The sequence below is a fragment of the Dendroctonus ponderosae genome, unplaced genomic scaffold (genome assembly GCF_020466585.1).
Source record: "Dendroctonus ponderosae isolate FM_Combo_2020 unplaced genomic scaffold, Dpon_F_20191213v2 Dpon_F_20191213_3, whole genome shotgun sequence".
Classification (NCBI taxonomy): domain Eukaryota; kingdom Metazoa; phylum Arthropoda; class Insecta; order Coleoptera; family Curculionidae; genus Dendroctonus; species Dendroctonus ponderosae.
The window spans coordinates 551,025-563,559 of NW_026018508.1; the positions used below are offsets into that span (position 1 = coordinate 551,025).

Genomic DNA, 12,535 nt, shown 5'->3' on the forward strand with positions numbered 1-12,535 from the left:
ATTAATGTATTTTAACAATTAATGTATTTTACTATTTTCTTTGTACTCCTATAACAGCGCCAAACACCTCCAGAGGAATGACGCCAATTTTGAATCACCCTGTATGTTCGAAAAACTTCAATATGCGATCAGATCAGAGTAAATCAGACTTGCGATTACCTGTTTGGGTTTGATGTCGTTAAGAAAAGAGATATTGGTACGTCGTGCAGTCCAGGGTATTCCAAACATTTTCCTCCACCACAACATTTCGAACGAATCAGCAGCACGCAGTGTCCGTGTCTCCGCCGCAAATACAGAAAAGATCAGCGCATGGACCAGGTTGATCTTCGTGTTACGTGTTATGTTGCTATTCTTCCATACCTTATTTCGGGTTCACGGCATCCCTTGCTATTAGTAATGGCACCCAGGTATATAAACTGCTCGACGACATAATATTTCCCGACCTTAAGGATATTTGGCCAGTCATCATTTGAGAGGTCAACAATCATCGCTTTCGTCTTCTAGATGTTTATTCGAAGACCACACTCCAGACTCACGCGCTCAGTTCTCTAAACTCAGAGTTCATCTTCGCTGCGCGCCAGTAGCAGTGTGTCATCCGCGAATCGGAGATTGGAGATTTTCTTCCCGCTTATTGTTACTCCTCCGTCCCAGTCATCCAATACGTAGCGCATGATACTCTCGCTGTATAGGCTAAACAATAGTGGTGAAAATACGCAACCCTGCCTTACACCTTTCCTTATTTTACATGCGGCCGATAGATGTATATCGACTCTGACCACAGCGGTGCTTTCTTCCTACAAACCCCTAATCAGAAGGACGATATGCTTTGGCACTCCCATTTCTATGAGGATTGGCCACAATTTCTGCCATTTAACCCTATCAAAAGCCTTCACATAGTCAACCACGCAGGTATTCATGGGCGTGTAATATTCCCTAGCCTTCTCTATCAGTTGGCGCAAGTTCAGTATCTGCTCTCTTGTGCCACGTCCCTTAAGAAACCCAGCCTGATCAGGAGCAATTTGCGAAGCAGCGAAAGCCTGTAGTCTAGAATTTATAATGTGGAGCATGACTTTGCTTACATGGGGCATAAGAGCGATAAGACGGTAGTTACCGCAATTGGATGTTGCCCCTTTTTTGTGCAGGGAAATAATAATTGAGGTTGTCCTTTCGTTGGGCGACACTCACACTGTTATTCATATTGTTTGGCAGATCAAGTGTATTACTTGTATTCCTTCATCGCTCAGTGTTTTTTGAATATCCACAGTAACCATATCAACTCCAGGGAACTTATCCTTTGCAAGTCTCCTGATGGCCGCGTGTACCTCCTTTAATATGTTCGTCCCTGTAGGGATCCTCACAGTATTTCCTCCAGACTTCTGTGACCTCATCTATGTCTGTTTTTAGGTTGCCGTTGGGTTGCAGATCGCCCAGGTGCGGGGCTGGAATTTGCGGGGTATGTATTTTATCTTCGCAAACGCATCTTTCGGCTGTGTGGTATTTGCAAGTAGTTCTCAATCTTATTTGCAGATATTATTGAGATGATCATTTTTGTCCTTTCTGCAGTTCGCCTGAATGTGCTTCGAAAGTATCCTATACTTATTGGACCATCAGGTAGATCGAAAAGTCACCCACACGGACAGATATCTCCACAAGCTATCCAAACATCACCCGAGTCAAAAGCAAGGAATCGTCAATACTCTCACGGGTAGAGCCAGGAAAATGTGGGCTACAACACCTAACAGCGGAACTACAACATTTGAAAAGGGTTTTTGATTAAAAACGGATACTCTCATATTGACATCAAAAGAGTAGTAGGGGGTGAACCGTGCAGAAAAGAGTAAAACCACTTAAGTGCCCTTTCTGCCTTTCATTCCTAGAGTTACGGACAGAATTGGGAAGAACCTAGGAAGGCATAACATAAAAAGAATCTACAAGCTGTTACGTTCATTTTTAATTGTAGCCAAGCGAATGCGCCTTGAATATAATTGTTTTGTCAAGGAGTTCGAATTTGCCATTAAAACCGAAAACCGAGAAGGTTTTACCAGCCTTATCTCGGTACAAAAATTATCGACCACATAGCGAGCTGATCACATGTTCGTCAGGATGACCAATCGAGTCCATGATTTTGATTTACCGTGAAAAAGAAGAGAGGATTTTTGGTGTCGGACAAATTCAGATTCGAGGTCGAGATATAGACGAGAGAAGTCAATTTTTGGGGTATTCGCACCGCATGGTCGGTTCTTTTGTACATTTTTGTGAATTATATATCGAGATTATTCCTGGAGAGCTTTCCATTGAAGACAAGCTAATTCCACGCAGGACCACGTAGTTACCGTGCTACAGAGCTCCTGTGTATTTTGGTCTTGAGACTACCAATGGTGGTTGAAGTTTGAGATCGAGACCTCCGATTAAAAACGAGTTGTATGTTACTGAAACAACATACTGGCGCCCAACTGCTTGTGACAATCGTATTGTTTTTGTTTTCTAGTGACTTCATTTCAAGTTTTTTTTTAATCACAAATTGTATTCAGTTAAGGTTCATCCTGCATTGAGTGTTGTTCAGTTAATTAATTTTAATTTGTAGCGGAAACACTTAGGTTCAACTGCCACCTCCTTAAGTTTTTTTTCTATTACTATTTTAAATTTGATTGGAGCCGAGCTTGGGTAATTTCCGTTAGTATTTTGGTGCCCCTTTGACTGTGGATCTTTTTTTGTTCACATATCAACAACCGCTATTCATTGGAAGAGCTGAGAGGTTCCCTACTGAAGTGATCACTCCAGACGGTCCCCTTTTTCAGGAGCTTTCCCCTACACCAGCTTTTCTCCTACACAACTCAGTTCTATTTTTTCTCTCCTTCAACTAATTATCATCAAGGTTATGTTCAAAGTTATCTATTGTAAGATCATTGATTTTATTCTAATATATCAGTTGTTCCGTGGAACTTGAGTGTGCGTGATTTTGTGTCGTCCATCGATCGTTCGAAAATCTTTCACGCTAGCCGCGAAATACTAGCTCCCGCTCATACTCACGCCCGAGAGGAAAAATAAGAATTTATAACAAAGCCCATAACGAAGATCTAAGGTCGGTTAAGAACAGAAGACCTGTGAAAGCGTCTACATAAGAACCACTAAGAGACTGGTTTAGACAAGGATCGAAGGAGATCGACGAAATGGCAAATTGGGATATGTGGAAAAGTCGCCAGCGCAACATGCCCTCAGAGAGGGAGCACACAGTATTAAATTTGCAATTCTGGCTCAAACCCAGAACTCAACTTCTGGCCACAACAACAGGGTATCGCCCCCGACTAATACGAGAAGCCGTTGAAATTCTCACAACAAAAAAACAGCGACAACTTCAACAGGAAAGAAGAGACAATGGCGTTAAACCGGATATGGTTTCCGGCGCTTACCAACGCAAAGCCAGCAAGAAAAGGAAACGGAACAGGACATGAAGAATAATCCACTACACGGGAGCATAACGACAAACAACATAATGCGCCGATGCAGATGACACAAGCCACGTCATCACTACCGGAGCATAAATACGGACTTCACCCGAGAAACGGAGTCAGTACAGTGTAAGCTCTCAAGCAAACCACCTCTGAGGATGCAAGTCACTCGTGCTTGCGAAACGTCAGAAAATAATAATATAAAATAAGTAAGTTATTCTTTTTTTTAATATGTATTTGCAATTATTCATTATAAATAGACAACAAAACAACCCAAACAAATTTATAGTGAAGAAGTGAAAAAAATTATGATATTTTATTAAAAAAGGACTTTGATTATGCAGAATTTTATTTTTATACTTATAACAGACAATTTATCTTTGCAGTCTTCCGGCGGCCTACTTTTATTTTTATAGAAGACATTCTGCTTGGTGCTCAAAGATATGCGGTCACTTGATCTATTAATTGAAGCCCCTGCTGCTTATTTAGTCTTAAAAGCTTGACAATTTTTTCATCACTTATATCAAAAGCGTTAATTGATAGATACAAGTGCCGCGGGGGATGTTCTTCTGATTCCTATGCAACTACAAATTTAGTAATTCTAAAATTGTTTCTACTATAATACACGATTACGAACTCTAAAACTTACCCTGAAAATTGTTGAGAACTATTCCATACAAGATAGCTGTACTTTCTGTTAGTAAACCCATAAGATGGCTCATATTTTACAAACAACTAAGAAGTTCCTTCACTAAATTGTTTTCTTTAAAATACTCATTAATCGCAAAATTCGTATTGAAAAAAATGGGGTATTAGAAACAGTGTAAGAGAGTGTGGTAAGAGAGGCTTGTTCTACTGAAGTTGCGTGGTGGGTTTACTCGATTGCGTTCGAGAATACGAATATTCGCTTCACAAGAGAACCGCGCCCTCCTTTCTCATGAGACCGCCGATCATCAGTTTCTAGAATTGGGCTCCTGGGCTTTTAAGCGGTGCGCGCTCAATCGCTTTTTCTTTCGTTTTACTGAAGAGAGACTATCGTCCGTATGCATAGTTGGACCGTAAGCGATTATCCTGACAACAATCTCGCCGAAACGATTTACTACATAGAGGATATATCCAAAACGCTCGGTTGGAAAAATGCTGGCATTAACATCAACGGTGAACACTTGAATAATCTACGCTTTGCAGAGGACATCGTACTTCTCGCAGACAAAATGTCACGGTCTCCGGATCAATGCGAGTAAAACAAAAATAATGTCAAACTCGCTTGACGTTACGATGGTTGATTTGGGTGACAACAGTGTGGTGCAGGTCGTCGCTCAATACATATATCTTTGACAGAAAATATCCTTTGATAAGGACATACAGCTGGCAGAAATGAACAGAAAAGTTCCACAACACCTCAAAACCCAGGTCTTCAACCAATGTGTGCTACCAACCTAAGCTATGCCACAGAAACGTGGATTCTAAACGGCAAAATAATGGATATACTAAGAATTGCACAAAGGATGGAACGAAGTATGTTGGGAATACGACTGCGAGATAGAAAAACCATCGAATGGATCTGCCAGAAAACCAAAGTCATTGACATTGCTGAACACGTGGCAAGTCTGAAGTGGAAATGGACGGGACATATCATGAGAATGGAGGACAAAAGATGGACAAAGAAAGTGACCGCATGGCGACCAAGGGGATACAGAAGAAACCCAGGATGACCAAATACTAGGAGGAAGAACGATATCCGGAAAGCGGGAGTGAAATGGATGAGTAGAACAGCTGACAGAACGGGATTGAGACAACTTGGAGAAGCGTATGTGCAAGGATGGACCGAGACACGCTGAAAATGATGATGATGATGATTATAACCCCACCGCTTATGAGGCTGGCCCGTAACAGATAAGTAAATATTTTGCGTAGTGAGAAACATTTTTCAGCTTCCCATTAGATGAAACAGCAAAAAATTTGGTTCAGTAATTTGAATAAACACCCAGTTAGTGTTGGATGTTAGTTAAATTTATTACATTTTCTAATTTGAAATTTCATGTACGTTTCTTTATCTTTATATTTAAAAAATTAGCTTTGATCAAACTTTGGCTAGTTTGTATTTCTACCGAAAATTTTAAAAAGCCCGTGCGAAATCCGTCAGATCTCTCAACACCCCGTGCGGGGTGGGGGGCTTTTTTCCAATGTTAACATGGGAATCCTGTCATCCCGTTATTCCTTCTCTCTGCGAACTGGTGTAGGTTATTAACTTTTTCCTGCCGAGAGTGTCGCGAATAATGTGATGAATGCGATATTGAATGAGATTAAATGTGAAGTGTTATTCAAGGTTCAAGGTGTTACACCGTAAGCGGCGAGAAGTTCGAACGCATTGACGCACAGAGCGGCATCAACACGAAAGCGCCACACAATACAGTGTTACCCAGGCCTAGGTTAAGACCATTTGCACACTTTGATTTTTTTTAGCTTAGGAAAAATACTTGTGTTCAATAAACTGATTCACAAAAATCATATACATGCATATGCGTTTTATAAAAGTTGTTAACCTTTAACGGAATTCTTTATGTTGCAAGTTAGACCGTTAGAAAATTATTTTGATAATTCAAACATTACAAATTAGTTGGGCATAGAGTGACCTACTGTATACCCAACTAACTCAGTTCAGTGCTTAAAAGAACTAGAATTGATAAAAATATGACACTACAATGCTCAACTTTACAGGTCAAATAACTTACTTCTCCTTAAAGCGTTTTGAGCATCCATAGTCATGGCATCAGCTTCATCAAGAATGATTACTTTAAAACCTTTTTTGAAAATGGTTCTCGTACTAGCAAAAGTCAAAATTTGTCCCCTGACAATACCAATACCTCTATCATCCGATGCATTTAGTTCCAGTACCTACAAAAAGAAGCGACTCTATAAGAATATTATATACTCCTAAGTTAATTTTTGCTAAACTGTATACAGAAGTCATTGAAACAAACCATACTTTCAAATAACTTTTGTCAATGAGATAAGAAGATTCTTAAGAATATTGTACATTTTAATCTTTTAGACGTTTTCGCTTTTTTTTGTTGTTTTTGCTACATTTTCCAGTTTCTTGGGTTTAGATCTTCCATTTGACTGAATGAGTTATTAATTGCCAAAACATATCGTAGGAAAACCGAGAAGAGCTGAAAATGGGCAATTTGAATATCAACATTTTACATGTTGTTGAGCAAGATCCAACAAATACTCGAGTGCAGTGATAGTGCAGCAAATGAGGTCAAACTAAATTTTAAAAGAAGCATGGACATCGTTGCGAGCAAATCAGTTGTGTAACTATCTTGTTCAACGTGTTCGACCACTACATCACGAAGATTTAAGGACCAGTTGCTTCAGCACTAAGGTCGTCACATCGAAACCTTTGCTATTTCCTTCTGAGCGGTTTTATGAAAAACGATATTAATACGATCAGATATGACACATATTTCGCTCGTGTATGGGGCGCTATTCAGTGCAAACAAATTTCGATCCAATATTGAAAATATGCGATCGCAGCCTGCTAGTCGACATGGTTGATCAAGGAGCAAAGTTAAAAGAGCACTGGAACAACCCTACACCGGTCCACATTCTGTCGTCAAGCGTTAATCAGCGACCAACTTTACAAAATCCAGGTCAATGGAAGAAATTTGCCTATCAACTAGTCGAAGACGATGCCGAACCGTCACCAGTCCGAACATATCGTGGTTTGCGCAAAAATGTTGGTTTTGCCCCGAACTAAGTTATTCGGAGGGGAGTACTGTGGGAGCCAGGAACAGGTATCTACGCTGTGCTTAAAACGCCGTTTTGACATAAAACGACAACTCAGACTTCCTCTTCAACCACGTGTTCGAATGTCGGGCTTGGAATGATATTATTAAATGACTGATATAAATGTCATGTAGTATCAGTAATAAACGTAAATGTCACTTATAAACATTGTGTACTTCAATCCGTACAGTTTCCACAAAATTAACACTGAGTTGAATGTATTATAGTCTATAGTATTTGCTGCGTCTAACCTTGCGAATGGAACAAGTTCCATCGTCGGGGACTCTCGCCCGCAGTCGCTAGAAGCGGCTATAAAAAGTCGATCGTGTGCGCGACTGTTTAAAATAATTACTTCCATATTCAGCGTCAAAACTGTCGCGCTACAAAAGTCGCTGGTCTGCGGGTGCCCTTAGACAGAATGGTGGTCTTGCTTTGTGAAAAATTAATCTAACTTTATCAGTTTTAAGTTTTTCAGAAAGGTTGCTTGAACATGTTATTTGTTTCAAGGAATGGAATTCGAGACAGTACTACAGTAATATAAAATTACGTCTCTGTGTTCTGGTGATTCGCGTCATCAACTTTTGCGCGGTGTTACAATAATTGTAACACCGCGCAATATTATTAATGTGCCGACAAAGGCACTTTTTTATCCGTTGCGGCTAGTGGCCAAAAATGATATGAGATCTGAGATTTTTCTTCTTGGAAAACGGTGAACGGAAAACGAATACTCGAATATTCTAATACTCGAATATCTAACGAATATTCGAATATTGGAATAATTTTACTATTCGAATAAACCAGTAAACGAGTTTTCGAATTTCAGACTTTAAACATTCTAAGCACTAGTTAAAAACTTCCAACTTAAAAAAACCATGTTACAGATATAGACGGTTTAATTACATAGAGCGTTAAATGCATCTCACAGTCCATTGTATTTTTCAATACTACTTACCATGGACGAAAACTGAGATGGGGTATAAAGTTGTCGCGCACAAGCTAAAATTGTGCTTGTTTTTCCTGTTCCTGGTGGTCCATAAAATAACAAGTGTGGCACTTGATCTTCTTTAATAAATTTACCAACTGAAAAGTACATAAATATTTAAAAAAACTTATCAAAATATGTTAAATACTTTGTCGTAATTAAACATGCTGAAGAAACTACCAAATTTACGTTGAAGTGTATTAAACAAAAATATCTTCATCAAAAACGCTAAAACAATTTTATCTAGGTTCTCTTTATGATATACACTTAAGTTAAGTTGTTGAAAGAGATATGAGAACATTTCAACATTTCAAACATGAAACATATAGTGCAGATAACTGAAACGTTTCGGGATTTAAATATACGTTTCTAAAATATTTCTGAACCAAAAAAATTGTTCAGCGGGCATATACTTACAAGAATATTTAACAGAAAATTATTAAACGTACCCGTTTTTATAATATCCTCATGAGACACTAAATCGTCTAAAGTACTGGGACGATATTTTTCAACCCTAAAATTAAGTAGATTGTAATAACGGGATATTAATAATGGAAATAATTATTGCATTAGATAGGTATATATATTCAGTAAAAAAAGTGTCCATACATCAGTTATTTTTCAATATTGTTTGGACGTTCGCTATTTTATTTAAGTGTAACTAGAAAAATCATAAAAGTAAATGTTGGCAGGCGCCTTAAAAGTAATAAAATTACTAGTAAAGCCATATGAAACACTTTATTTGAACAATAAAATATAAAATAATATTTTTAACGAAAAATTATATAAAAAAGTCTCCATACACTGACAACTCTTTTGAAAAATKGTTGCTTTCTTAAAGTCTTAAMTATTTTSTATAGTTGTATAGTATATATACCCATTGGATTAATCTCCGGTGATTGCGGTGGTGTATTAAGTTGTTGGTGGACAYTATGTATCATYATTCACGTACAAAGATAGCAGTATGCTTAGGATCATTATCTTGTTGAARTAAATAACGCCTTCCAAGGTCCAGTTTTTGAACACTTGCTTGCAAATTATTGCTTAAAATATTTAAAAAGGTACGTTGGTCTATAATACAGTCAATGAAAACTAAATCGCATGTTCCATTGGCTAACGTGTACCCCATAATAAGATATTACTTTCTCCGTGCTTCAATCTAGASTGAATACTACTCGATTTTTAATGGTGTATTTTTTCCKCCAGACGTTATCCCGTACATCTAACCAAAAGATTAATCTCTGTTTCATCACTAAAAATAACACATTCCCCAAACTTATTGGTTTTGTTAACATGTTGTCGGGCAAATTCTATTCGTTTCTTAATGGTTTTCTTGTCGCAACGCGACCGTTATAACCTTCTCGATGCAAGCAGTTTCTTATTGATTACGGACTATCAGTTTTTGAGAGAACTCTTCCTTCATTTCTTCTGAAAATCTTGGTGAACTTATTTTTAATTGACTAACTACATTAGACTTTCCCGTGATTATGGGACGACCAGAGCGAGGCCGCACTTATGGAAACCGGTAGATTTGTACTGATTTATTAAGTAGGTACTGTACAGTGGCATGTAATTGTCCAATTATTTTGTCAATATTTCTAAAACATTCTTTCTTCGTCCACAAATCTACGATGATTTTTCTAACAGAAATAAGAATTTGCAGTTCTTAGCACTCATTTTTGTTTTACTACAAAAAAACAGACTTAAATGAGACGTTTGTAAAGAAATATGGTGGGTTTAACGCTGAAAGTGGCCAGGTCCAAAATTTCCATAAGTATTTGTGTTCAAAGGTGTGTGTGCCCTAAAAAATGTTTTTCATGACCCAGTTTCTAAAAGGATTCTGATATAATTTTTGGCTCGGTTTAAAAGCGCATTTACCAAAAATTGATATTTTAGACAGTTTTAGATTTAAGCCCACGATATGAATCATTTGCTTCAAGCGAAACTTTTTAAATTAATCAAAAATCATGATTTTTTTTATTTTTATTAAAATTAAAAATTTTTTATTAAAAAGATTTAGATGTATCGAGAACTCGGAAGTCAAGAAAGCCATTCATCTATTGAGACCTGGATAGAGTCCTCCTTCTCGAAAAACGGACTCATCGAGCCTTTTGGATGAGATTTATACTGAAGAAAAAGAGGCATGTTTTTCATCTCTTTCGGGGAAAAGAGTTAACATGTCGATTGACGGATGGTCACAACGAGCCGGTCATATGCGCAACATTAACAACGGGAGATGGACGAGCGCTTCTCTATGAAACCATTGATACTTCTGGAAAGCCTCATACTTCGACATACCTTACTGATCTAGTGTGCGATTTAATTTCCTCGTGTCAAACAAAATTCCAGTGTCAAGTGCGATCTTTTGTAACGGACAAGGCCGCTAATATGACCACAATGAGGAAAACGTTAGAACGGACGAACTCTGAAGTTATAACTTATCGTTGCTCTTCGCATTTACTAAATCTGCTTTGTAAGGACTTACAGGTGCAAGATGTCAAAGAACACATAGTCCAAATTGTCAAATATTTCCGCAACAATTACATGGCCAAAGCCAAATTTAGTGCAGCTGGAGGCAAGGGACTAGTACTACCTAGCGATGTTCGCTGGAACAGCGTGGTCGACTGTTTGGAAGCGTATGTCAAACAATGGGACATCATTCTCAAGATTTGCGAGAATAACTCAAAAGATATCGATTCTGCTATCTTCAAAAAAGTCTCAAACAAAGAACTGAAGCATGCAGCACAAGAGTATCTGAGCCTTCTGAAGCCTATTGCTGTTGCTCTAGATATACTCCAGAAGAAAAATGTCCCAGTACCTGCTGCCGTAGAGCAGTGGAAACTTTTGCAAGATAAGTTTGAAGAATCTCAAAATTTATCTTTAGAGAAACTACAGAAGTGTCAACATCGCTATAAGCAAGCTCTTACACCTTATCACTTTATTGCTTACATGTTAAGCCTGTTGTTGCTACTAGTTATTAAATTCAACGCTCGCTGCAGTCCTTTCAAATAAATTATGTTTTCTGATGAGGTGCTGAAAAATATGAACGGACTTCAGTGGTGGCTATCACAGAGAGATGAACCGGAAATTGCGAAACACTTGCCTACTATAAAACAGTTTCTTTGTGCAACTGCATCTTCTGCGTCTGTCGAAAGGATGTTCAGCACATTCGGATTTGTTCATTCGGATATGAGGAACAGATTGGGAATCGAAAAAGGAGGGAAATTAGTGTTCCTATTCAGACTTTATAACGAAAATGAAGAGAAAAAGAAGTGATTTCCGTTTTAGTATTATTGAGTTTACCATTACATACTACCGTTTAATTTTTAAGTTCACATGTACCGTTTTCTATTTTAATTTTCATTTCTTAGAATTATTTGTGTTCTGTTTTATATTTTTTGAGTCGAAATATAAAGTCAGGTGATTTAAATCATGATTGAAATCACTTGAAAAAAATCAAGCCAACCCTGTTTATTGCTGATTATTTTTCAGTCGTAGAACTGAACTTGAGGTTGTTCGGTATGGTAAGATAAAATTGTAAATCCGGCAAGCATGATTATCGTTCACAATCCAAGGTTATCGTATACATGGGACACCTAGAAATCGGGATCGTACGAACGGCTAAAATCTCTGACCAATAGAAACACTTTCGTACCATCGTATCATCGTATAAACGGATGCATTTCAGTGTTATTCTCATGAGGCATGCGCAGTTTGTAAGATAAATTATATTCCAATATATCACGTGACCGCCAAACATCGTATTTACGTGTGCACGTTGTGAGGTTAGAAAACGAAATTGTTAATCCAAAAAGAACTACCACTTCTTCAGTGGACAAATCCATTTTAATGTACAATATTTAAGTGAAATAAGCTTTTATTGGTATTTTACCGCGCTAATGTTGACATCAACAGACACATCCCTATTGTTTCTTAAGCCTATGCTTCCATTTGATTGGCTGTACATAAAATAATATTGTTCCTTATTCTGCTTTGTAAACACCCCATTAGGCGTTATTCCGTAAGCGTTATTCTTATGCCTTAAGCCTTATCCTTATTCTCGTGTATAAACCCACCACTAGTGTATGGAGAGTTTTTTATATAATTTCTCGATCCTATATTTAAAATCCTATAGATCTATATAATAAAATGATATTTTTGTGCCAATTTTACTTGAAATATTTTTGTAATTACTTAAATTGAAATAAAAGAGATGATAAGAAAGAATACTAAAAAATTACTGGTGCATGGACACTTTGTTTACAAACGGTATATATTAGGTACACCACCTAAATGCATATCAAACAAGAAT

At 37.7% G+C, this 12,535-nt stretch overlaps 2 protein-coding genes across 2 annotated transcripts in view; one reads left to right on the forward strand and one right to left on the reverse strand.

The window, feature by feature from the left end:
• LOC109542563 (replication factor C subunit 5) overlaps positions 1 to 12,535 on the reverse strand; it is a gene marked incomplete at its 5' end in the record, with an annotated part of 45,862 nt that overhangs the window by 31,452 nt on the left and 1,875 nt on the right. Inside the window, 3 exon segments of the mRNA XM_048664578.1 lie at positions 6,185 to 6,347; positions 8,194 to 8,321; positions 8,673 to 8,737. Of these exon segments, the coding sequence (XP_048520535.1) occupies positions 6,185 to 6,347; positions 8,194 to 8,321; positions 8,673 to 8,737 (356 nt within the window).
• LOC109542565 (piggyBac transposable element-derived protein 2) overlaps positions 1 to 12,535 on the forward strand; it is a 25,553-nt gene that overhangs the window by 4,201 nt on the left and 8,817 nt on the right. The window lies entirely within an intron of this gene.